This window comes from Urocitellus parryii, chromosome 1, assembly GCF_045843805.1.
Source record: "Urocitellus parryii isolate mUroPar1 chromosome 1, mUroPar1.hap1, whole genome shotgun sequence".
In the NCBI taxonomy this organism is placed as follows: Eukaryota; Metazoa; Chordata; class Mammalia; order Rodentia; family Sciuridae; genus Urocitellus; species Urocitellus parryii.
In genome coordinates this window covers 223,920,298-223,947,987 of record NC_135531.1, presented here as the reverse complement: position 1 = coordinate 223,947,987, position 27,690 = coordinate 223,920,298, and the positions used below count along the sequence as shown (strand labels likewise).

The window sequence follows — 27,690 nt, the reverse complement described above, 5'->3', positions numbered from 1 at the left end:
TAAGGAAGGCTACCTATCATCATTTCTTTCAGTTATTCTATACATTGATGTAGCTCAGTTTCTCCCTCTGAATAATCGAAGCCACAAGATGCCTAAAGAATAAACTATGCTGCAAATATCATGACACAATACTAAATAAAAATAAAGAGCCAAGATGTTTACCTTCCAATAAGATTGGCAAATCATAAACAAATTACGTAGGAACATTCTTCTTACTTTTACCTCTGTTACCTTACAACCAAATTTGAAAGTCACAGGGATCCATTAATGGTTACAGAATCAGTAAAATGATGTAAATTGACACATAAGAAGTGGAAAACCTTGTAAATGGTTCATGAAAGAATATAAACATTTAACTTTAACATCTTTTATTCACTTGGTGTATACCCAGCTTATTATTTGCCAGACATTTATCCAGTTTCTAGGAATACAATAGTGAAAAAGAAAAAGTCTTGCTTCATGGACGTTGTATTGTATGTCAGTTAGGGAGAGGATAAGAAGAACAAAAAATGAAGTGTTTCAGATGTTGATATATGCCATAAAGAACCAAACAAATGACATAAATGTGCCTGATGTGGTGGTCCTTCATGGGGGACTGAAAATATAGCTTCTGGAGTCATAATGTCCACATCTACATCTAGGCTGTACAAATTAATAGGTGCACAAGAGGCTAGGTAAGCTACTTACCCTCTCTTCATCTCAGTTTTCTCATCTGTAGAATGGGTCAAGTTCATGGAGTTGTTCAATTAAATACTAATGTGTGTAGGGCACACAGTACCTGGCACATACTGTTTCCTAATTCATATTGACTAAAGGCTTAAATATTAGGAAGGAGCTCCAACTAAGATTATGGATAACTGAAAAGAACTCTCTATACCAAAGAAAGAACCAATAGACAAAGATGCAGCTCTCCTTCTTTATATGTGCATGGTATACAATAATGAAAATACACAAAGCTGAAGCCACCCAGTGACCTTCATGATCCATCTTCACACTCATCAGAACTCTCGTCACTCAAGTCCTCGCTGCTTTCTCCCTCGCTCTCACCACTGCTGTCCTCTTCGCTGTCTTCCTCATCTTCCTTGAGATTCTGAGCTTTCTCTGCCATAGAAAGGAAGCAAGTGCTTCAAACGTTTCTTGATATTGTCAGTCAAACAAACAAACAAACACATAAACCATAATGCTCCTTACCCCTCCCCCTACCAAGAAATATGTATTTCTGAACAGAAGAATCAAGCTGAACTTCACTAACCATACGTGGGATCAAAGTAGTAGAACAAGTGAGAAATATATTATTACTGGCATGAAGATGTTTGTAGGTTTAAAGTTAAGTTAAAATATAGGTCTATAAAATCATTTGTATTATTGTCAAAGAAATTCTTAAATAGAATAAGGGGGACTGAGACTTAGGGTAATTAAGAGGCTATTGGCTTTCCTGGAAATCATGGTACATCCCTTCAACACACGAAGGTGGTTAGCATGTTCTCTTTCCTATACCCCATGCCTCACAGCCAGGGAGCCTTGGCAGTTCCACCCCACAGTGAGAATGGGGTCCTCTTTTCTATCCACAGAGGACAAGCTGATTTAACTAAACCATTTGATTTGGCCATTTAGTTATTTCTTAACCACTTCTGATGATGCATTTTGACAATTTCCTGAGATAATGGGCTTTTAAAGACTGACTGCCCATAGTTCTATGAGAAAAAAAGGAATTTCAATTTTTAAAATTACCCATCAGCAACATTTCTTCAATAAGTGATAAAAACTCCTTGGCCTCAGCATTTTCTGGTTCATAGATTAGGACTGAAAATGGACAACAGAATGTGTGTTATTAAGGTTCACAGTGTTTCAACAAACAGGATCCTTAGTATGAGATTGAAACTGCCAATCAGAGCAGGTAGAAATGTACAAAGCAATAAACTTCAACAATTATACCACAGATAGATCCAGGTACAAATAGAGAAAATGCTCCACTTATATTTGGTGCTTTATTGGAGAAATTATCCTTATTATATTTTTCTACCTCCTAACCAAATAATACAATCTCCATCACTTCAATATGGCTTCCCTAATAGGCCAGTAGACAAAGTGTTTCATGAATAGAATCATTCTCCAAAGAGTGTACAAATCCTGCAAATGTGGAGAGTTTGATAATGAAAAGACAGTGTGCCTATATGTCTGTAATCCCTCATCTCATCCATCAGTATCTGCATGACATCCTTTGCTGAAGATCTCATGTAGCACAAAGGAAAGGAGTTTTCTTTGTGCGACCTCTTCTGTAGAGGTGCCACTTTTAAATAACATCTTTCACATAGGGAAAACTGACGTTGCTTCTTTCCCTTCATTTGAGAACTTTAATCTACTCACCAGTCATTGCCTGCTTACTCTCCCCTCTTCACTGAGCCCCATTTATTCCCTTTGCCTTAGGTGACTGTTGTCCTTCCTTTGACCATACTTTGGACTTTTTAAGGCTTGTTGGTATATTATCTATGTGCTAGATACCAGACTTCTTTCCAGAATTTTCTAGAGTCTGGTTTTCAAATCTCTCTACAGCTCAATCTCTCTTCCTTATTCCTACATGCCTAGAGGAGTATTCATTATTTCTTTCTGTATCATCCATCGAATGACTCCTTGTGCAATATCTTGGTGGCCCCCAGGGGGCACTGAAACATCAAGTGTGCTCTTCATCTGGCTAAAAGAAAGAGAATTGTGGAAGGTTCAAGGCTCCATTGACTCATGGCTTTCATCTTGACATGTCAAACCAGTGACTTTATTTCCTAATCAACTAATATAACATACATTTTTGTATGCCTGGTCAAAAACTGCCTTTAAGGATCCCAGGTATTTTATGAATTATTATACATACATTTAAGCTTTCTAATAAGGTACCTTTATTATACATTTAACTTGAAATTAAATATACTTATCACTAGTCTAAATTTTTCTCTGAGGCTAAGCCTCTTTCTAGAGCAGGATTTCTCCAACTTGCTTCTTTGGATACTAGATTCTTAATACATATTTGGGATACTAGGTTAAAGAAAGTTAATCAGGAAAAACTTACTCTAAGGAGTAATCACAGGAATTTACAGAACCAGTCAGATGTTCAAAACTGCTATGAATATTAGAGAGGCAAATGTGATTTATCCAAATTTATTTGACAATGGAATCATTTTTGTGGAACACTTACTAATAAACCCTAAGCTATTATTTGGAACTAGTTTAGAAAATTATTGTTGGAATTGGATTCATTTCAGGGATTGGAGTGGAGTGTAAGTTTAGCTAGCACTTATCAATTTTCGGAGAGTGAGGGAAAGGTATCTGGTTTGAAACTTGGCCCAGCAATAACTATTCTAGGTAACAAATCAAAAATTCTTATATCACAGCCTAGAAGGGTGTGTAAAGAGTTGAGATAAGCATCTAGCACATGCAGTTTCTGTCCAGGGGTTGTTTTCCAACTTGGGCTCCATAATGGAAGCATTGCCCACTAAGGATTCTGGAGAAAGACTTCCCGATATGAATTCTGGTCCTGCTACCATATTTAATATGGTTGTACTTCAATTTCCTTTTCTGTAATAATATCTGTCATATTGGGCTATTTGGATGAATCAATCAGATAATATTAAGTACTCAGTCCAGTCCTTGGTGCATGGTAAGTGCTGAATAAATATTGGTTATTATTAGTTTTCCTGGAATGGTTCTTGGACTGGAGGATTGTTTGGTTTCTTTTCAAACATTCAGTGGGTGCTTCTTCTGACTGCAGGACTCATGTGGGAAAGTGGGGCTTCTAATGCTATGGGGCTGAACAGATTGGAGCTATTTCAGGGCAGAAAACACTTGTCTTGTTTACTGTTGCATGCCCAGCAGAGTGCTTGCTATGCAGCAGGAGCCTTCAAAACATTAGAAAGGGGAATAAGTGAATATAGACAAATGAGAACAAAGCAGGCTTTTTTTTTTAACCCCAAAATAAGGTGATACTGTAGGCTAATAGAAAGGGATCATTTATTTTACTTGAAAAGAAACAGCATTATAGGAACCATCTTTTCTGAAGATACATCTTTTTCAAAATAGAGCTACAATAATGAGAACTGTTTGAGTTTCAAGCCATTGTTCGTTACTATTTGCAATGGTTATAACTCATGATATAGATTTTGTAGCACTTTCCTGTTTTTTTTTTTTTTTTTTGTGTGTAGAATCTCTAGCTACTTGTGAGCAGAACTGATGTGTCCTGAGAAGACTGAGCTGCAATTTTCTTACTTACAGGTGAAGTGACCAAGAAATAGGGAGATTGATTGGCACAAAAACCGCAGTCATGAACGAAATGAATGAAGAAAAGTACTTTGGACCCTTGACTTCCAGTCCCATTTAAAAACCATTTTTTTCCAGGTTGCCCCTGCTGCCTGACAGGAAATGGAGCAGAAATATAAGTTCTGCATGAGACAGCAGGAAAATGATTGAGGAACGATTAGGACTATATAAAAACTGTGTGGAAGACAGAAGAAATTCAAGCCTATGTCGATAGATACAATATTTTGGAGGAACCCAACACAGATTTTTAAAAAGGCAGGCAAAGAGAAAAAAAGCTGTGGGTGCCTAGATGCTGGATGGGATGCCCTACAGTCAGACAAAATCATATAAGACTAGCTTGCAATTAGACTTCAAGGGACCACCCCAGGAACCAGGGGCTTCTTTCAAGAAAATGAGTTTTGTGTACACTTTTGAAGGGATAAGGATGCATTATTTTATATAAATTGTTCTTGATATAAACAAAGAAAAATATATATTCATCAATCATGGTACCCATTTCTAGCCTAACAGATCCATGAAAATATTTATTTTCCAAGCCTTTGCCTCCTTTACCAGAAAAATAAGCTTATTAACCAAATGAGAAAATTGAAATGGAGTATGGAAATGACAGACTTTCAAGTTAGACTTGGAATATGATCCTACTATTTAGGAGCCATTTGACCTTGTATGAATTAGGTCTTACTTTGCCTCAGTTTCCTCCTCTGTAGAGTTAATGATTCTCACAAAACTGTTTTATACAGGGCTGGGGTTGTAGCTCAGTGGTAGAGCACTTGCCTAGCACATAGGAGGCACTGGGTTTGATCCTCAGCATCACATATAAATAAGTAAGTAAATAAATTAAAGGTATTGTGTCCATCTACTACCAAAAATATTTTTAAAATAAAAAATAAAAATACACACATATAAATTCTATCTATCTATCTATCTATCTATCTATCTTTATCTATCTATATATACATAGAGAGAGAGAGACAGAGAGAGAGGGAGAGAGAGAGAGAGGGAGAGCACAAGCACAAAGCAGGTATTTTGTAGGGAAGCTAGAATATGATAAAAGGGACAGACAAGAATATCTATACTATAAGCATTTATATATAAAGTATGTGGGGTCCATGCTGGATAAGAACAATTCATTTTGTCTGCAGCCATAAATACAGAGAAAGTTATGGAATAGCCCCCAATCACATGTTCCTAATAGCAGCAAAGAACTAGTGCTTTTTCTCCCTGAGAACTCGGTTCTTCCCTTGACCTGGCTTGGCACTGCAGACTCTGGGCCTCCCTAACTTCACACCCTCAGCTGGGAATCTGCCTCAGAAGCAGGCAATCCTGTTCTGCGAGGGAACCCATGCATCCCTACTTCTGGGCCTCTTTGCCCATGTTTCCAGTCAACCCTTCTTCCTCCTAGAAACAGCGTTCTTACAGGCACCCTAGATCCTGGTGTCTGGTGGGGACCTTAGCCACTCTTCTTGTAGTCTAATCCTCAGTTTTAGAGGCACCACTATTTGACACTGACCTATAAGAGGGGACAGTGTGAATGTGTGAGCCTGTAGACATGTTAAGTTTAAAGTGACTCCCCAGAGGATTGAGAGCATGTGTGCCCTGGCTCCTGCTTTCTCTCCGTCTCCCAGCATGTTTGGGTCGGAGGAAGGTGCTCAATATGTACTTGTTGGAAGGAGAGAAGGAAAGAAAGAAGAAAGAGTGGGAGAAAGGGAGGAAGGATATTTTTAAAGGGATATATCCATGAACATAGATAAATTTGAAGTGTTTCAACCCCATTGACCTGGTATTTATTGTACAATCACTGGTTTGAGTCAGGCTGACAAGTAATTATTGAGCACCTGCTGTTTATGTAGCATTCTGCAGGGCTCATAGCCAAAATAGACTGACAGTACATATATTTTATAAGCTTTAGCCAGAAGCTTTCTAAAATGATTGATGGATAGAGAAATAAAAAATGCATAAAATTTTCCACAATTAGTTTCCAGAAAAAATTCACAGAATGGAGAATGAGTGGAACAGAGTCCCCTGTTTTACATAAGCCACTGGAGAAAAGAAAGGTGTAGGAAAAGCAGGCTTGGGTTTCCATTCTGACCGTGTCACTGTCATCGTGAGTAGTGCCAAGCCAGTTGTTTACCCCTCTCTGCTTCAGCTTCTTCGACAGAAAGTCACTGGACATTATCTTCTCTGAAGATTCCTTCTGATTGGAAAATTCTGTTGTGGGACTCTAAAAATAGCTTTGACCAAAGTATTTTATAAAATAGGTTAAAAATACTCTATAGGATTAAACTGGACAAACTGTTTACCTCTTATATAAAATAGGTAGTTCTAAAAGATTCAAGAAACCCATTTTTAAAACTAGCCAATCTTCTTCTGTGTTCATAGTGGGTATCAGGCAAGTGAGGATAGACCCTTCACAATCCCTGCACTACATTTTCAATTCAAGGGATTTATCATAGACTTAATTTAAGTCAACTGCTAGTTAATGGTCCTATTATCAATAGGTTTAGATAGAGAGCTGCCATTTTCCCTTTTAAAAATAACTCTGACTAAAATATTTGAGGAAATATGGACAAAATAGTTGGAAAGATGGTGTATGTTAGTAGAGAGCTAAAATCTTTCCAATCATTAAATGGGCATTTAAAAGTTGGAAAACACAGTCTTTGACATTAAGAACTCACCGGATAGTTTTAATAGCAGACTGGACACAGCATAAAACAGGATAAGTAAACCCCAAAAAAGGCCAATGGAAAATATACAAACTGCGTTGGGGTTATGGCTCAGTGGTAGAGTGCTTGCCTAACATGTGTGAGGCACTGGGTTCGATCTCCAGCACCACATAAAAAAAAATACTAAATAAAGGTATTGTGTTTATACACACACACACACACAAAGAAAATACACAAAGTGAAGAATAGAAATATGGAGAAATAAAAACAAAACAGAACTAAGTAAAAGATACATGTGGGATTTCATGAAAAAAAAAAGTTGAATTTATGTGTAACTGGAATCCCAGGAAGACAAGAGAAAGAAAGAATAGGGTGGAAGTGGTATGAGGAAAGGTAATGGCCAAGAACCTTTCAATGTTGATGAAAACAACAACCCACAGATTTAAAAACTCAGCAAACCTTCCCAATAGGATAAGTACCAAGAAAACCATAAATACCTTTAAAAAAATTTTTTTAAGTTGTAGATGGACACAATATCTATTTATTTATTTTTATGTGGTGCTAAGGATCAAACCTAATGCCTCACAGGTGTGAAGCAGGCGTTCTACCACTGAGCTACCACCCCAGCCCAGAACCACAACTATCTTCAACAAGTCAAACCACTAAAAACCAGAGAGAGAGAAGACAGATCATTTCCCCTGGAATCAAAAGCCTCCAGTGCTTTCCCATCTCACTCAGCGACAAGCCAAGGTCTCTGAATTGACAAATGGTCCCATGCAGTGTACATAGTCTGTGCCAAACCTCTCTGATCTCTCTGACCTCCGTACCTGCCACACTTCCTTGCTCTTCTGCTGCAGGTACATAGGACTTCTTGCTGCTGCCAGCACGCGTGCTGTTTGACATGCCTAGCACACTTCTTTCCTCCACATTTCCTTCCAGCCTACTGAAAACCACCTTGTCTTCTCCCAGTGCCTTCTAGTCACTCTTTCCGACTTAGTCTTTCTCCAAAGCATCTAGCATTTATGACACACAATTTAGTTTATTATCTATCTGACAGTAGGCATAAACGTGGGACTGTTATTCCATCATGTTGGCTGCTCTATTTCCAGTGTCTAGAATGGTGCCTGGCACACCCAGGCTCTCCAACATCGGTGGAATAATGCATGTTCAGAGAGGCTAGCTCGACAGCTACAGCACCTGACTTTTCTTTGAAACAAAAAGCATAAAGGTACTATTCCCTTATCATGATGGTAAGGATTCTGATTTATTTTCCAGTGGTGATAATTAGTCTACATTAGTCTACATTAGTTTATGTTGCTAAAAGTTACTCTAGAAATCTAAATTAATCCTTATATTAATTAACCATTCACTATAAAGGAGCCACTGAGACACTAGCAGAGAATTAGACTTAGGATAATGGAACCATCTTACATATGATAGAATTTATTTTTAGAAACAAAAGGAATATTGGAAAATGTGAAAGCATTTGTACTTACTCATCTGACATAATTTTTTTGCAAGATGATAGTCTCGGCCCATTTCTGCTCTCAGGAACTGGAAAACATTAAATTAGTCGGATGTAAGTAGATTCAGAGAGAATTTAATTGTCAATTATAAATTCCCTAGAAAATACTCCATTAATGGTTAGTTGTTTTGCTTTTAACACATACACTTTTCTAGGAGTGAGTCTATAATCAATTAATTAATTGAGGATATGTAAGTCTCTTGGGTGGCAGGGCAACTTGGAATAAGTGTGCCACCTCTGCTTTGTTGCAGCCACATTGTGTGCATACTACCGAATCATTTAAGAAACATAGGTTGATTTGACTGGCACAGATAGTAAATACTTCAATCACTTTATCTGAATATTCCTTTGGTTTAGATATAGATTTCATGTGTGAATGTAGTTCATAACAACATAACAGTTCTTAGTTGAAAAGAATAATTATGAACTTAACAATTATGTACATTCAATATTTTCCAGCACTGCTTCTAATACTATCTAGTTTTGCTTATACTATTTTTCTTGTTAAAGTAATACACATTTGTAATGTAGGAAATTTAAAAGCTAAATTAACACATTATGTTCTCTATTAAGAAGCACGTATATTTCTACCATCTAGAGATGTTTAGCATCTTCATGTATATCCTTTTAGTTTTGCCCATAAATAAACACATATTTATAAAAATTAGGATTATTCAGTAATTATTTAATAAATAAACTATTTGATTGTGATTAGTTTTCCCCCATGGCATTAATATTCTTATTTTGGTAGGGAGGGGAGTATTGGAGACTGAACCCAAGGTCTCTTTCATGCTTATCATGCTTAGTATGTGTTCTACCACTGAACTACACACCCAGTCTAGCATTAAATATTACATATTTTTTTACTTATTTAGGCTACAATTTACTAGATGAATTTTTTGTCATTAACTTTTTTTTTAGTTGTAGATGTACATAATACTTTTATTTTATTTTTTTTTACTTATATGGAATGCTGAAGATTGAACCCAGTGCCTCATGCATGCTAGGCAAGTGCTTTACCACTGAGCCACAACCTTGGCCGTCATTTAACTTTTTTTTTTTTTTTTTTTTGGTACTGGGAATTGAACTCTGGGCACTTAACCACTGAGCCACATCTCCAGCACCCCACCCCACTTTTTTTTGTATTTTATTTAGAGACAGGGTCTCCTTGAGTTGCTTAGCACCTTGCTAAATTGCTGAGGCTGACTTTGAACTGGAAATCCTCTTGCCTCAGCCTCCCTAAGCTGCTGGGATTACAGGCGTGCGCCACCATGCCCAGCTGTCATTAACTTTTTACTCTGCTACCAGTTTAAAAAAAAAAAAAAACACAAAACACAAAACTTAACACTTTTTGATGATTGTTCCTGCTTGAGTGTGGTACATCTGGACCACACGCAAGTACATGATTTTACTCAGCAAGAGACAGGGACACTGAGTACTAAGAAAAACTTTTCATGCATTTCCAGATATGTGATGAATACCCAGTTACCATTTTTAAGAAGTTCTCTATTACTTGCCGCAGTCTAGCTGCAGCAAAATAACCAGGGGTGGGGTGGGGGGGTGGTGACAAACAACTTTTGTAGATTGATACAGCAGGAGTGGGAGCTGTTTATTGTAGGACAGGAGCAGTATTTATACATTTCACACAGCTTATCTTAATTAGCATAAACTAGATACATCAGTCAACCAATAAGAAATCTCCACACTTAATGGCTCGCTGGCCTTACTTCACAAACCACTCCCTCTGGCATTTTGCCAGGCGCCATCCTGACTTGTTTACAGACTCTAACAATTACTTTTTTAAAGTTTCTCCCTTGAAGTTTTTTAAAAATATGTTTCTGATATAAGTAGAACAATTCTATAGTTTTTCTATTGTTCACTAATTTCACCAAAAATCTCATTTATTTGCATATTAATAAAAACTATATTGATTCATGCAATGGAATTCTTACATTTTAAATTCTATTCTTGTCTAAAATATTTTTATTTTCATTCCTATTTGTGATTTTATTCCATTGTAGTTATGATATTTATCAGTTTATCTGTACAATATTTTTTCAAATACCTAGCTCTTGATATATTAATTTCATTTTTACTTTGAATTATTATTATTTTTCTTTCTTTTTCGTGTTTTATTATGTTTTCTATTTTTCTAGTTTTTGGCATTGATATTTAGTTCCTTTATTGTTGTTATTAGTTTAATCATCATCATCACCATCATTGAAGCATTTAAAACCTTAAGCTCTTTTTAAAATAGTAATATGTAATGTTGTAGTTATCATTATTTTCCAAATTATTAAGTTTAATTTCGATTTCTCATTTTAATTCAAGTGTCATTTAGAAGAATATCTTTTAAGTGATTTTAATTATTTTTCCTTATAATGCCTAATTTCATTTGATCATGGTTAGAGAATGTGATCAGTATAATATGCAGTTGTTGTTTATATTTTTGAAATCTTATTTATCAGTTAAATTTCTATATTCTCCTCTTCCTTCAAGTTTCTAAGATTCCACTCACTTCTCTCCCTCTTAAAAATCCTTCTCTTATCCCTGTTCTTCCTGCTTCTTTTCTCAGCCACTTAAGTCTTCCTGTTCCCAGGGAACTTATTAAGCACTTTCATTAGCATGTGTTTCAATGTGTTGTAACTATTTCTAAATGTGCCTGTTTTCAAGGACAGAATGTCTCTCTCTTATTTATTTCTATATGCCCAGCAACTAGCATAGTACCCAGTATGTAGAACACATTCCTTCCAGCAGTCCTTACAAGGGCACCAAGACTTCTCTTATTCCTGCCTTTGCCTCACTAGAATACTGTATGTCACTTTCAGAACCTTCTTTTACTTCTAACCCAGTGAAGAGAGATGAGTAGCCAGGTAAGCGTTTATATCTGGACAAGGATCTTTTTTTTTATTACTTTTTAAAACTTTACTTGATGAATACGTACTAATTTGCTTAATCTACTTAGTAATACTAAGACCATTAGTTATTTCAGCATTTTATTTAAAGTTTCTTAAATTGTAACGCACAAGTAAAACTTACTTCTGCCATCAACTCTAATGGGGCACGAGTATCCTTTTTAGGGTTACTGTCTTCATCATCTTCATCACTGGTATCATCCTCACCATCAGCATCCGTTGATTCCGACAACTTATCAATACCCTGAACATAATGTTCATTATTTTTCTCTTGCTTTGCAATAATTGTGTCTTTGCCCCCTTCACCTAAAACAGAATATAATTTAAGCAATAAACAATGAAAAGTTTAGAAGTTAAATTTTGCCAGACCCTATTAGCATCCATAACCCCAAACAAAAACAATCATAATGACCAACAATCTAGCCTCTGAACACTACAGGTATTAATCTATCAAAATCCCAGTGAGGGCTGGTGGTGTGGCTCAGCACTTGCCTGGCATTCGTGAGGCACTGGGTTTGATCCTCAGCACCACATAAAAATAAAATAAAGATATTGTGTCCACCTATAACTGAAAAAAATATATATATATAAAAATCCCAGTGAGGTAGTACAATTTTTGTTCCTGTTTATTGATGAAAACACTGAGGGACAGAGGAGTGAAATAAATTATTCTTCTGGGAGTCAGTTTGGCTCCAGAGTCCATGTTCTTAACTGTCTTATGTTTCTTTCTAATGTACATCAAAAAATATTAAAATAAATATACTAGTATTAATTTTTAAAAATGTTTACCACGTGTTTCCTAAAATAGCTCCTTGAAAAACAGTGAGCCTGACTCCTTTGGCTTTATGGAGTCTTTCAGTTTCAGACTGATCTTGTGTTACACCCACCCCTTTCTTGTAAGATTTAGAGTGCCTGGGACACCTTGGGAAAGGGCCTTTTTAATGGGAGTGTAGCCATGAGCTACTTTCTAAAAAATTATATAAACACTATGTCAGGAAGAAGAAAAGGAGGAAATCCAGGAGAGCTCCAGAGAAGATAGGTTAGAAAAACACAGACCAAATGAAATAAAATGAAACTCCTGACTCTAAGCCAAGAGTGCTATCCTGAAAAGGGATATGAAGCCCTTCCAGGAGAATGACAATGGTGTTATTCAAGCTGTCCATCTAACCTGCTTCTGTTTCATTCATAGTCTCCATTGGCTCACAACCACCTTGATCTTCCAGTATACACCAGTATGTACACCAGTATGTGCACCAGCTCACCACACTGATGTCATCAGGAAGGTCATAATAAGGAACTAAAGACATCCTATGATGTCACAGGCACTGTCTCATTCAATTCAGTTATTATGGGGAAGTTTCCTGTTCTCTAAATCTAAAATAATCCTCTCCCAGGTACTGTTTATTTAAATGTAGCACCTATCAAACCCTGAAATGATCTTGCATGTTTCTGTTTTTTTACTGTTATTTATTTTTTAAAATTTATTTTGAACTGACAAAATCGCACATATTTTTGAGGTTTCATGTGATGTTTGGGTACATGTATACATCGTGTAATGTTTAAATCATGTAAAACATATCTCTTCAAACATTTATTTTTTATTTACAGTGAAAACATTCAAATTCCTTTTAGCTTTTTGAAATTTATAGTACATTATCATTATTTATTGTCACCCTAGTGAATAACAGCTCACCAGCATAAGGATGCTTACACTACAGTGTATAAGTGTAGGAACTTTGCCTATTTTGCCAACTATTGTATTCACAGCTTCTAAATTAATGCCTGGCACTCTGGTTTTCAATCATGGTTAAGCAAATAGAACTTATTAATGCTTTCATAGGTATTTAAATCCATGCAAGGATTGAATGCCTTATAATATCATCTCATAAGGTATACGCAAGGATCCTGTATCTCACTGCGTATCAGAATCACCCAGTACCTGAGTTTGAAAAACTATCAATTCCCAGGCCCCACCTTAGACCTAGAGTGTTGTCAACTCTCCAGGGTCCTGGAAAGAGGTTTAAATTAAGAGCCACAATCACTCAATTCAGTAAGACAAATGCTATTACCTGGCCATTGGTCAGACTGTAGATTTGTTAAGAAATCTTTATTTTTAATATTTTTTGAAGATACTCTTTTTTCAGTATTCTTTAAAGAGACTTTATTTTCAATCTTTTTTGAAGAGACTTTCTTCCTACATGTTAGATAATAAAAAAAAATTTTCCTAGTCAGAATTCTGTATAATACTTTATATGGGTTCATAAACATACATTTAATATAAGCATATAATATATATACCAGCAATAGCCTTAAATAGCTCAAAGGTAATATCTTCTTTGTAGAAAAGTTCTATTTCTACCTGGCATTTGTTACTATGTAACAATTCCTAGAATCCTTCCAGAGGTAAAGTACATAGGAATAGTTATATAAATGTCATTGGTACATCATTGTGACATGATAGTATAAAATTAAGAAAATTAACCTTGAGTTTTTTAAAAAAAAATGTTTATAAATAGATTCATGCCATTGCTATATGCTATACTATGGAGGGAGTCCAACACTAATATTAACCCTTGATCATAATATAAAATTGTTTTTTTTCATCAGAGAACTGAATTAAAAAAGAGATTAACTTTCTCTCTCTCTCTCTCTTTTAAGCCCAAAACCCATGTCAATAAATATGCACTGAGATAAGGGATTCTTATGTTGTATACTCTGTTCACAAAGATAGCACCCATGCTTGTGAAAAACTACCCATCCTCCATTTCTTTTTTGAGGTCTTTGTCTCATTTGAAAAGCTTTAACAAGGGCTGGGGTTGTGGCTCAGTGGTAGGGCGCTCACCTAGCACATGCAAGGCCCTGGGTTCGACCCTTAGCACCACATAAAATAAATAAAGGTGTTGTGTCCAATTACAACTAAAAACTAAATATTTTTTAAAGTTTTAACAAACTCAATTTCTAGTTTGTATAGAAAGATATAAGAAGATGTAAAATATTATATTCCCCCCAAATATTGTGGGGAAAAATTGATTTTTCTGTGTTGAAATATGAATCCAGAACATTAGTGTCTGAGTTCGTGGTCTTGGGCTCTGATTTAGCAAGTAGGTTGACCAGTTTGTTATAGTCCTTATTATGGGAGAGAATGAAACTTTACTTCCTCAGTATACTGGACCTAAATCAAAACCCTTTGCTGGAAATGAAAATACACAGCAAAGATAATTTACATTTGTTTTGCCTCTGCCCCCTTGATTTTCTAATTGTCTACAAATGCATCCAGGAGAAAACTCTACATATAAAAAGCTGGAAACTCACTGAATATGAGATTCCTGTTATGCCAAAAGTGATTACTAGAATTTGTAGGCTCTAATGTCTAATGCAGATAAAAAGGCTTTGATATTTTTTCTTCACTGAATTATACTATTTTATTCATGATATCTAAGATATCATCTATTTATTATCAACATATCATTGCTTTATGTACCACCAAGAAAGGAAAAATACTACCAAACGTGAGTATAAGATGACATCAATTTTAAGAGATGTTAAAATATGAAAAAAAAGAAGATCTAAGAATGTTTACATCTATGGTACTTTTATATTCACTAAGTTATATCCATAAGTAAGGGAATTTAATAATATAGTTCTGGGTATTTGAATAATTGGCAATGTCTTTAATAACCCTAATGAAACACACATAGAGGTGACCAACACACTCAATAGCCTGAAGATAAATGGTATATTGTATTTGGAAGCAGTGATTCTGACAAACAAAAAACACCTACATGAGAACGGACCAATTCATGATTTTATTTATTTATTTATTTGAAACCGGGGATTGAACTCAGGGGCACTCAACCACTGAGCCACATCCCAGCCCTATTTTGTATTTATAGACAGGGACTCACTTAGTTGCTTAGCCTCACTTTTGCAGAGGCTGGCTTTGAACTTGCGATCCACTGTCTCAGCCTCCCTTACAGGTGTTACCACTGTGCCTGGCCAAATCATGACTTTAACAGTAAAGTATAAAACTCTTTTCTGTTCAATTCATGCATTCTTTCTCATATAATTTCAAAGAATGAGAAGCTGGAAGTTCAGCCTTCTCTGCAACAAAAATCTATTGATTTCCCTGTGAGAAAGTATGACATTTATGGTACTAAAGCCCCTAAACATTTAAGAAAAACAGATAACTAGTGTACTCCAAAAGATCAGGGTTTTTTTTTCTTTTTTTAAATGTATTTTTTAGTTATGGTGTACATAATATCTTTATTTTTTTATTGTGTGGTGCTGAGGATTGAACCAAGTGTCTCATGCAAACTAAGCGAGCACTCTACCTCTAATCCACAACCCCAGACCCAAAAGATCAGTTTTTATTAAATTAAATAGTCACAACCAAAAAAGATTCAAATTTTTACTCTCTGTAATAATATCCTTTGGAAATGGGAGGTGTTTAGTAATTATTAAATCTATATACAGAGTAAATTATGTTAGATGTCCCATGGGAACATATTTATGTTGGAAGGTAGATATCCTAGGTTTTAGATTTTTTTTTCTTAGTATGTAAAGAACACTTGGGTACATTTAGAAAATGTTCCCAAATTTCTATTGGAATTAATACTCTTTTAACTTATATGTTAAACTTGGTCTTAAAATGATTTATATTGCCATTTTCAGTCCTAAAAATGAGCCGTGCTAGAGATTTGACTGATTGACTCTGCTGCTTAATATTGAATAAAGAAAAGCTTGCTGAAAAAGCAAAAACAAAATTAAAAAAGACTTATATTGCTCAAACATGTGCCAAAACCCCAAATTAACTAAAATTTACTTTTCTGAGAAGGTCTTAGCTACACTTTGAGAGACCTGTGTTTGTGAAGTGTAATGTTTGCTTGCCGATCTTAGTCTGTGTCCATAAAGGCATTTATTTAAAGTGGAAAAATGGGGATTAAAAAAATAGTTAAAATAAAAAATAGTCTTTCATTTCAGAGAATATGATAAAACATGATTACATAACAAAAAAACCCTATTGATAAAATTTTTTTAACTATAGTCAAAGAGTTGGGTATTATGGATTTGCTTGTCATTTCCTCTGTGGCTGGGACTAGAGTCCTAATCAGATTAGGGCAAAGATCTGGTGAAGAGAGAACACTTTTAGTTTTTCCTAATTCAACCTAGATGGGACCTTTTGGCAAATACTACTTATCTAGTCAGACAATGGAGCCATGTGGGGTAGAAAGTGTAATAGAAGCTCCACTGAGAAAATTCATCAACATTGCTGATCAGTCACACTCTTCTTACAGCAAAGGTCACCCCACAATTTAGTATTTTATTACTTGATTATTTTTTTCAAAGACTATCCCTTCACCTTTAACTTTGGGGTGAGGTAACAGAGGTGGCAAGGCCACATATTTGTGAAACTTACTGGCTACATCAACCACCTTTCCCTTGTGATTGATCATTTTGTTCTTGCAAAAAGGAGTTTGATAGTTAAATGCAATCATTATTGAGATCAAGAGAACAACTGGTCACTCTGCTTTTCTATATTGACCTAGGCTGCATTGATTTATCCCTGTGCTTCGTCTACCTTGGGATGTGGACTACACCCTGCTCCAGTGCATATCTACAAATTTTGGGATTTATGGACACAATAGTAATTAATTTTCAACAAAGATCTATTAACTTCTAATTATCATTTTCAAAAATTATATCTTATATTTCCCTCAAAAGTAACTATAAATTTCTTAAATTTTAAAATCTTAATGTTTTCAACGATGTATATGACTTATGATTAATTATATGTGTAGAGTGATAGTCTTTTTTTAAAGAAAATTTATTTCTTTTACTTGTACACCTTTGTTTTTATTTAGTCACTTTTATATGGTGCTGAGGATTGAATTCAGGGCCTCGCTCGTGCTCTACCGCTGAGCCACAACCCCAGCCCGAGTAATAGTCTTTTAACAAGGCTTTTTTTCCCCTCCAGTTGGTTGTAACTTGACATTGAATATAAATCCTCTGTATTGATTTGCTATGCATTTCTTTCTCTTTAATATAAAATATGCATTAAAAGTATATAACATAAAATTTGCAATATAAGCAAAGGTGAACATTTTTAGCTCCAAAAGTAAAAAATAAAATATATGATGCAAAAAGTGAAGTTTTCTTCAGGCAATAATATTCAGAATAAACCAAAATAATGTCAGTTTGGTTTTTTTTTTCCAGTGCTGGGGGTTGAATCCAGGTTCTCAAAAATCCTAGCTACATCTCTATTATTCCTCAAGAGCTACACCCAGCCCCAATAATATGAATCTGGGTATAACAGTCCCATCACAATGTACCTACCAACTTATCAATAATCTCTATGCTTGTGTTTTATGATCAACTTTCAAACTATAAGTTTTAATAGAATAAATAATAGATATTTTTCAAAAGTTAGGAAATGAACATAATCAAGAAGGGCATTAAAAAATTTTTAAAATCAATGCTTTGACTAGAGCTGGTACTTAATATTTAGCTATTAAATTGACATTATACTATGATTTTTAATACTAATTTCACCAGCTAGTTGAGTTGATTTTTCCTTTAGTAATGATGATTCATGTTATAAAAATAATCTGTTTAAATATTTACTTACAGATATATTCTGAAAGAAATGAGCAAATAGCACAGGGAAATTGGAATGAGCAATGGAAATTATAAAAGTAAAATACAGAATACATGATGTTTAAGCATTAAAAAATAGAAGTGATTATTATCCATGCCTCTACATTTTTATCAAAATTCATTTTTAATTTTACATATCCTTCTATTTAAGTAACAATTACTTTGACTGAAGCAAAAACTAAAGTGCTAACCCATGCATTTCTGGCTTTTCAAATTTAATTAGGTGACAAATGGTTGCATTATCTAGTTCTAATTGCTTAAAAGGCATGTGACAGATCAGCTGCACAACCAAAGACATCTTCTTACTCTGACATTGCTTCCTTTGGTTCAAGCATCACTTTTTCTGAAAGAGAAGAAAAAACTTAGTATTTTTTCCAGCAGTGATGTCCGCAAATATAAATGTCACATTGGGAAATAAAATTTAAGATTTTTTTGGATGACATATAACAAAATATTTGATTACTAAATCATAAAATCACATTCAGTCATTCCAATATTCTTATTATTAATTAATATTTAGGATAGAATCATGATCAAACACATTAGAAGTAATAAATAATTTACCATTTGGATCAAACACTAGCAATCTGCCATTCTGTCTGTTTTTTGGTACCTAAAATAGAAGCAGGAATAAAAACTAGCATTATCATTATTATTTTAATTTGAGGTGTTTGAAAATAGTTTAAGAGCATTTGCATAAATATTTCTATTATGTATGCTAAAGTGTGATTTTATGCTAAAATCAATTATTTAAAAACTATATAAAGTGATGGTAAAATAGACCCAAAGCATTCTTACCTTTGTAGCATCTGCCTTGTCTAGGTAATTCCTGCACAAAATAAAATATTTACTTCATAAGTTTCTAAATACTTGTATAAATTTAAAATAGAAATAAAAACACAGAACTCAGTCTGTCAGTAGGTTATTAAGTGTTTATTTGTTTTTATATTTATTAGCATTAATTATATCCTAACAAAACCTCTTTCTTCTGGACTACAATATGGAGTTTGAAAAATCTAGAGAAATTACTCCTTCCCTTTCTCATGTAAAAAGAGCTATAGGAATGATTTTGCTGCCAGGGGTGATGGCCCATGCCTGTAATCCCAGCAGCTCAGGAGGTTAAGGCAGGAGGATCTGGAGTTCAAAAGCCAGCCTCAGCAACTTAGTAAGGCCCTAAGCAACTCAGGGAGACCATCTCTAAATAAAATATTTTTAAAAGGGCCAGGGATGTAGCTCAGTGGTTAAACACCCCTAGGTCCAATCCCTGGTACCAAAAGAGAAAAGATTTTCCATGGAAGAAAAGCCTGGTATTAACTAACCCTCTAATTCTTTTACATGTTTGATTTCACCTAACTTGGACTCTAGATCTAGATTCAAATCCGAACAGCAGCTGGCTAAGGACTCCCCTCTCCTGGTGAGCTGACCATGGAAATCATAAATTCATCTTAGCTCATGTTTACAACACCACTTCTCTCCCCTACTTCAACAAAATAAAACATGATATATACATCAAACTCTCAGCTGCATCTCAATTTATTGGTGCCATAAAACAATAACTTCTAGACTGTGAGTTTAAAGCAATATGAAATTTCAAGATATGGTATTTTAATAAAATATTATTTAAACAAATACCTATAAATTGATGTTTGATTTTTTCTGAAGATACATTTTTAAGTATGTTTTTTACTCATAAAATTCCCTTGTGCGTTAATTAATGCTTGAAAGTTAAAACGTTTTCTCTATGATTTTTGCCTTTCTAAGCTACCCAAGGATAAGACACGATTTCCTGCAATATCTGGATAAATACCATTCTAATTGTAGAGAAAAGGCCTTAAGGGTTTTGTTTTTTAAACATGGAAGAGGTCACATTTAAATTTTCCATAAGTAACAACTCACTTGTTGCTTCCTCTTAACACTTGGCCCCACATTCCAAGCTAGATGTTTCAAATTTTTATAATTACATACCTAAGGATTTCTGGCATACAAAATTCAGGGCCAAGACTGTGAACAATAAGAGCCAAACTTCATTATTTTATATTTCTGGTTTTAAAAATCTGTCTCCTTCACATGGACTTATGCTCCTGAATAAAGCAGTAGTACATATACTTTTGTCTCAGGCTTTGCTTTTTGGGGAACCCTGACAATTTGTTATTAACTTGATTCTCCTCCTGAGAAGCTCACAGAGAGTCAAAGTCTATCAGAAAAGTGAGGCATCTTTTGGGGGAAACCAGTTGTGGAAAACCAAATTCTAAGATAAATGAAAGAATGAATTAAATAGGCCTTAACTGTGGGGAGCCATCTATAAAAAACACATGAGGATCTTGTCTTGGCATGTAGCCAGGGAGATTTTAGGTTGAACCTTGGGGAACTGTACCCTTGGCATGACCTTTATCTTCCCTCTGCTACCACGGTCTTTCATGGTCACTGGGGAGATGGGCGTAACACATTGGGAACTGGACAACCCAACCTGTAACTTTTTTGGAGAACATTCTATGAAAGGCCTTTGATGTCCCCCAATATAAATAAAGCAGGCGTGGGCTCCATTTTGCCATTAGTATAGAAGCTCGATCTATATGATCGGCTAGCCCGTGCCCCACCTCCCCCCACTTTTTGAAAATATTTTCAGTGTCCTGTGGTTTTTTCGTTGTTCTATTTTTCCTAGCTTTTATTTCTCAGCCAGCTCTGTTCCACCCAGAGGAACCCCATTTCCATCACCTGCATGGGACACAGGCGAGACAAAGGAAATTTAAGATGACCTCTCCTGAGAGATACTTTCATTCTACAAATTTCCATAGTCCTGTGGTACCTGAAGGACAGGGAGAGCATCACCTTTATATTTAGAACCCTTCTCTCCTTTCTAACTCCAGGATCCTTGTGGATTGTAGTGCACCACCTCTTTACCTGGCTGTGACAACAGTGCACATAATTATCTTCAAATTTGCACCTGGGGAAAGGAAAATCTAGATGGGCAGATGCCAGCCCTTGATGGAGACAAGGACTCTGCTCAGTCCAGCTTTTATTATTACTTGGGAAGTCTCCCCTTAACTAATATTGAATTCCTTGGTAGGCAATATGGTATAATACTCAAGAGTTCTGTCTCTTGGTGAGAGAATCTGTTTTCACATGGCCCAAGTGAGTCTGGGAAAATTAGTTAACCTCTTTAAGCTTTAGTTCTTCCATCTGAAAAATGGGGATCACAAAGGAGATGAATTCACTAAATTTTGCCAAGATCTAATTGAGACGGGCTGGGGTTATGGCTCAGCGGTAGAGCACTAGCCTAGCACATGTGAGGCACTGGGTTTGATCCTCTTGATCCTCAGCACATACAAATAAATAAAATAAAGGTAGTGTGTGTGTGTGTGTGTGTGTGTGTGTGTGTATATACACACACATATCCAATTTTAAACATATACTGGAGTAATTTGGATAAAGACTTTAGCACAGAGCCTAGCATTTAGCAAGGATGCTGTAGAAACAACTTGATGTTTCATCTAAAAGGACAGCCAGTAAGATGTCCTCTAAGGCTGATAAAAGCTCACTGGGATTGAGATGGACTATCTCTGAGGGCTTTTAAGTAATTTTAAAAATGACATAAATATACAAATACTGATGCTTATTTACAAAGTTCACTGACTTCAGGGAAAATGTAGTAATTTAGAACACAAGTTTAATTTCTTTCTTTTTCTTTTCTTTTCTTTCTTTCTTTTTTTTTTTTTTTTTTAATACTGGGGATTGAACCCAGGGACACTGAGCTACATACCCAGTGCTTTTTATTTTTATTTTGAGACAGGATCTTGCTGTGTTGCTGAGGCTGGCCTCAAACTTGTGATCCTCCTGCCTCAGCCTCCAGAGTTGCTGGAATTACAGGTGTGTGCCACAAAATACAGGTAAAATTTAAAATTTGCAATATTATTTGCATCTCTGTTTATTCTCCTCCTCCAGGCATTTGAGCAGTATGTTGGCCTTGTGCTACCTTAAATCTCCTCTTCATCAAGTTGGAACTGTTCAAATCGGAGTCATGGTATCCAGAAAGAGCAATCTGAAGATGTACACTCTATATTCATGACTATTGATATGGTTAACATTAACTTCATGGCACTCATTTAATTATCCCTTTGAATCTCTACCAAGTACACCCTCTAGCTTTCGGAATAGACATCACCTGATGTCTTTCAATAGTCCCTGTGACAGTGGAAACAAAAATTGTGATAGTTTCCAATTTTCATGCAATATTCAATGTCTACTTAAAACAAACATTTGGGCTGGGGGTGTAGCTCAGTGGTAGAGTGCATGCTTAGCACAAAGAAACAAATTTTGATGAGCACCTCTTATGTATGAGGTATGTCTGAGCTAAGCTCTAAGGATATAGAGATGAAGGGAGAATGGTTGCCATCATCTATATGGAATAATATAAGGCCAAAGATAGAGTCCTGGGAAATGACACCTAAGGAGCAGGTAGAGGAAAAGCACATAATAAATATGTAGACAGATTAGAGTGTTAGAATGACCACAACCATGATAGAAGTTTCTTAAGGGAAGAAATTGGTTTTCACCCAGGAGTATGGATCCTACATGACTTTAAAGGCACTCAGATATTACTGAGTGAATAAAGCTATTAAATGACATAAAATAGCCTGATTGCCTTAGAGTACTTTCACAATTAAAAGAGAAAGACCCACAGAATTGGGAGGGATGATTCTGAGAAAGGAGTTGGGGAAAAACAGAGATAGTTATTTTTATAAAGAATAAAAAATATTAAAAGACATATGTAGAGGGGCTGGGTTATGGCTCAGCAGTAGAGCACTCGCCTCGTATGTGCAAGGCCCTGGGTTCGATTCTCAGCACCACATAAAAATAAATAAAATAAAGATATTGTGTCCATCTACAACTAAAAAATAAATATTAAAAAAAGACATATGTAGAAAGATAGGTAGTATTAATCAGGAGATAAATATATCTGATTCAATAAGTATATAAAGTACACACAGGAAGATAATTTATAAAGACATAATTATGTGATTATGTTTTAAAATATCCTGGGTATTATATAAGTAATGTACATTATATTTAAAAATGTACTTTGGGGATCAGGGTACAACTGTGTGGGAGTCAGCATGGGCTTATTTCTAAGAAAAAATGCTTGGTTCTTGACTCTTTAGTTAATTGTAGCTAATTGTCTGGACTCTAGGTTGTAAGTCACAGAAACTATACTCAAATTATAGAGCAGCAACTTATGTGACATTGAGGGTACCAAGTACTGGAGTTGAGCAATACAAAGTCTCTATGTTTACAGAACCCAGTCTAATAAGGAAAATAGGGAATGAATGAATATAGGCATGAATGAATGAAATTATGACAATCCCATATTTGGCTTCATAGGAGCCATTTTTCTTTTTTTTTTTTTTTGAGAGAGAGAGAGAGAGAGAGAAAGAGAGAGATAGGGAGAATTTTTTAATATTTATTTTTTAGTTTTCGGCAGACACAACATCTTTGTATATGGTACTGAGGATCGAACCCGGGCCACATGCATGCCAGGCAAGCGCGCTACTGCTTGAGCCACATCCTCAGCCCCAAAGAGCCATTTTTCTTAAAGTGACTTGAGCTGAGTCAAAGGAAAGCATTGCCTCACAGAACCCAAGAAAGAGCTGAACATTCAAGCTGTGTGGAGAACAGGACACAGTGGATGTAGCTGTGTCAAGGACTCTGGAGCCTTTCCCCCTAGTTCATCTCAGCTTCTTCCTGAACGTGGGCCTCATTCTTCTCTCACTGCAGACAGGTTTTCTACACATGGTACAAAACACGGCTCCCAGAATTCTTGTTTTATGTGATATAATTCCAGGCTTTAAGGAAAAATGTACTCTTTCTTGACAACTAAAAATCCTAGTAAAGGGCTTATTAGTTCAGCTGGGGTTTGATTGTTGTTGTTTTGGTACAAAGAAAAAATAAGCTTGAGTCACTTTAAGAAAAATGGAGGTCTCTTATGAAGCCAAACATGGGATTATCATAATTTCACATATGCATGCATGTATTTATTCATTCTTTGCCTGCCTTCCTTTCTAGACTGAGTTTCATGAGTATAGGGACTTTGCATGTATTGTCTATTAGAAGGAAAGGAGAAAGCAAAGCAAAGAATTGAACTGGAGTTCTGCTGTTCAATGTGATTCAATATGAAAATATTCTATCCTTTTGTACTTTTCATTTTTATAAACTACCTAATGAATTCATAGATAGAAAGCTACATGTTCAGGCCCTGCATTGTGGTAAAAGAGCTCATTAATCATCATCCTTCATCCTGAAGGAACTTAATGGAGAAACAACATGATGAAGGCACAATATTTTATTGCATAGCCTCAACTGTGAATAAAATGTTTTGAAAGATCATCTATCACTTAAAATCATTTAAAAGTGGCTAGATATAAACTTTATATATTTTCTCCTTTACAGAACAACATAATATTAGAACCCAGAATTTAAAGTCAGACCAACTATGTTCAAATCTTAGCAGACTGGATAATGTTGAGCCATTTTCTAAATTGCTTTCTGATTCAGTTCCTCAGCTATAAATTGAAGAAAAAATCTCCCCTACCTCGTAGAGTAATTGTTCAAAATAACAGAATGGCTAATAACAAATAATAGCAGCACTTATCTCCTAGTAGAATTACAATTACTACAACTCCTTCTGTTACTATTGTTATTACCCAAAGCCCAGCAAGGAGAGTCCTGAAGGTATACTGGGTAAAAGAAGCCAGTTCCAAGTTCTAAGTGGCACAAATGCCACTCTACAGGGCAAAGAATGGAGAGAAACACTGAGATGAAGCTTAATTAGAGGGTGTGGGTAGAAAGCTTTGGAGTTCTGGAATGATTGCAATGGAGCCCCTACAAAGGTGTTGGAACTCAGGTCTGGTAAATTCTTAACAATTAAAAAGCAGTGCTACTATTGTTCTCTGGAGATTTAAAAAAAATCCCAAACCACTTGAATTAGGAAAAAAATTAATGAACTGGATTTTGGGATCATTGTATTTGATTTTTAGGAGAATGAAATAAATCAAAAGACATTTTCAGATTTATTTATTTATTTATTTAACTGGATTTTGGGATCATTGTATTTGATTTTCAGGAAGAAACAAAAGACATTTTCAGATTTATCTATCTATCTATCTATCTATCTATTTGAGATGCCATGCCTCCCTGTTGCCCAAATGGTTCTTGAACCTTGGCTCAAGCAAATTTCTTGCCTTGGCCTCCCTGAGTAGTTGGGACTACACACCAGCACCACTGAACCCAGTCTCAGATTTATTTTTAAAAAGTACTTTCAGGGGCTCTCTTGGGGTAAAATAGCTTCAGCAATTCATTTAGAAGCCAAACGATAAATTGATCATTATGCTTCGTGCTACTACTGCAATTGCTACAGAGACTCAGAGTAGAGTAGTTGAATAGTCCAAAAACTACAGTATTGATTTTGGACGTCTCTAGTCATCTAGGCTGGACCTTAGAGGTAAGCCATTGTCGGAACCCTTCGTTTTCCAGAAGATGAAAACCAGATCCATTAGGTCCAAATTCCACCGACAATTTTATGGTGAGCCAAGTTATATTTAGCAAGTAGGGATGTAATTACAGCCAGGGGGTGCTCGCTTCTATAAGCCATTAAGCTTATTTAAGCCGTAAAATAAGCAAAGGAATTGGAGACTAGGGAGAAGACTGAGGAGTGAGCAGGAAGCCCTGGGATGGAACTTGGCTATTTTCACTTTGGGGAGAGGAGGAGAGGTCAGGTCGTAGAGCCGTGGTGTAGACACTCCTGTCAGACCCGCCCAATTATCAGGCACAACCAAGTAGACAAACCTCTGTCAGGGCCCCGACTACAGCGGTTCACGGATCCTACCTTCTCGGGTGGCGCCTCCGCAGCATTGGGGCCCCAGAGTCCGAACCTTGAGAGACAGAGAAGTTTGAGGATTCAGGAGCGGGGTATGGGGACGTCTGAGATGAGGCTGGATCCAGCTGCACTCGGGGACCAAGCGAGGGCAACTGGCCATCACCGCGTCGCCTCTCACCCGCTTGTGGACCTTTCAAACCGTTCATCACAAGGGCAGACTCCGGGCCCGGCTCGCTACGGACGCTGAGTTGGGAGCAGTGAGCTTGGGACGCCACGCTGCCATGGAGACGGGACCGAGTGCTGCTGGAGCCGGGTAAGCAGCCGAGGTAGGAAGCGCAGGAGTTGGGGGTGTGGCGAGCGAGGCGGAGGGGGCGTGGCGTGAAGGCCCCGGAGCGGGATTGGTTGGGCGGTTGGAGGGGCGGGGCGGGGCGGAGCAAGCCTGGACCGTGGAGAGGGCAGACGAGCTGCCAGGGTTATCCTGGAGGCCCCCAGTGTCGGAGATGCCACTGCGAGGTGAATTCGGGTACACAAACTCTCTGTCCCACTTGATCACACGCCCTGGTTACTTTGAGAAGGACGGAAATGAGGGGGATTGAAATGTGGGTGTCCTTACCGGATCCTGATTCTAGGGAGTAGAGGAAAAGAGGAGGGATGGCCTCGTGGGTGGAGTAAAAGATGTATTGAATTGGGAAGAATGGGTACCCCTGGATGTGGAGGACAAATGTCCCATGCAGGATTTGGTCCCCCAACGTGTGATCGCCCCCCGAATTATGGGGTTCTTGAGCGGTCTCTGGGCGCCAGTTCTCCCAGAAATCTGATTCAAGTGGTCAGAGACTTGCTTCTCCCGCCAGCCTGAGGCATGTTATGAGTCTGGTTGGTGCTGAGGCTGCTACTCAGCTATCCATCCCGGCCAGTAGGAGGTATTTATGGGCTTAAATAACTGTTTTGGCCATGGAAGAGTGTGGTAAAGCTTTTTTTTTTTTTTTTGGTTGTTCAAAACATTACAATGCTCTTCACACATCATATTTCATACATTTGATTCAAGTGTGGTAAAGCTTTTTTATTAAGAAATTCTAATTGTCCCTCAGGCTTGTCCTCTAGGAAAGAATTGCTGGGTTTTCAGCACTTGGGATTTGGAAGTCACTAGATTCTATTTGTTGCTAGGCAACGTGTTTTGAAGGAAGCCCCTTTGTTGGAATCAAATCTGGCTTTGTATTTCATGTAGTAGCCACATAATATGAAGTATAATCACTATTTAACCTCTGGATTTGGGTACTCTCTGGGGATATGTACCTGGTAGATGGTCATGAACTTCATATGATAAAAATGTTAGTGTTACTTAATTATGGCTATTATTGTTTATTATTATTATTATTAAAATGGAACCAATTAGACCAGTCAGGAATCAAGAATATATATATATATATATATATATAATTATTTTGAAATTCTATTAATTATTTGTCCATATTTACTCTCTAAATCTTGTGTGAGTCATAGATGATAGAAAAGAGGCAAAAATAAAAAGCCAGAATGAAATTTAAGAACTCAATGAAGTCATAGACAAATACATTCCTGTTACAGGGATACCCTTACAAAGGCTGATGTCTGAAGTTTAGTGGAAGACATTTCTACTATTATCTATTTCTATCAGCTATTCATCTATTTCTATCAACACTTTTGAAAACAATAGTTTTGCTAAATTTGCTTAGTCTTGATAAATAGGTAACTGGGAAGTATAAGAAAGCATCAAATTGA

At 36.3% G+C, this 27,690-nt stretch overlaps 1 protein-coding gene and 1 long non-coding RNA gene across 5 annotated transcripts in view; one reads left to right on the top strand and one right to left on the bottom strand.

The window, feature by feature from the left end:
- Positions 1-22,788, top strand: part of LOC144256928 (uncharacterized) — a 33,591-nt gene extending 10,803 nt beyond the window's left edge. Inside the window, exons 2-3 of the long non-coding RNA XR_013344327.1 lie at positions 21,853-21,929; positions 22,005-22,788. This is a non-coding gene — a long non-coding RNA (uncharacterized LOC144256928). The remainder of the gene's footprint in view (positions 1-21,852; positions 21,930-22,004) is intronic.
- On the bottom strand, positions 359-26,255 carry Erich2 (glutamate rich 2). Of its 4 annotated transcripts, XM_026389545.2 has the most exons (10): positions 26,111-26,255; positions 25,942-25,987; positions 18,861-18,891; positions 18,627-18,675; positions 18,369-18,405; positions 13,478-13,602; positions 11,533-11,714; positions 8,465-8,522; positions 1,732-1,803; positions 359-1,101 (listed from the first exon to the last, which is right to left on the bottom strand). In XM_026389545.2, the coding sequence occupies exons 1-10, from the start codon at positions 26,136-26,138 to the stop codon at positions 977-979; spliced, it is 753 nt and encodes a 250-aa protein (XP_026245330.2). In that variant the 5' UTR covers positions 26,139-26,255; the 3' UTR covers positions 359-976. The 4 variants fall into 4 exon arrangements, with proteins under 4 accessions (XP_026245330.2, XP_077658910.1, XP_077658915.1 ...); XM_077802780.1 differs by having other exon boundaries at positions 360-1,101; positions 25,942-26,255; XM_077802784.1 differs by lacking the exons at positions 18,861-18,891; positions 25,942-25,987; positions 26,111-26,255 and having other exon boundaries at positions 18,254-18,405; positions 18,627-18,677.
- Positions 26,256-27,690: the final 1,435 nt, after the last annotated feature.

Coding starts and splice junctions, on each gene's coding strand:
- Erich2 (XM_077802780.1), bottom strand. CDS start 26,138: ATGAACGGTTTGAAAGGTCCACAAGCGGGTGAGAGGCGACGCGGTGAT. Junction 18,676..18,860: donor ACAAGGCAGATGCTACAAAG/GTAAGAATGCTT, acceptor CTTCTATTTTAG/GTACCAAAAAACAGACAGAA. Junction 18,406..18,626: donor GCTAGTGTTTGATCCAAATG/GTAAATTATTTA, acceptor CTTCTCTTTCAG/AAAAAGTGATGCTTGAACCA.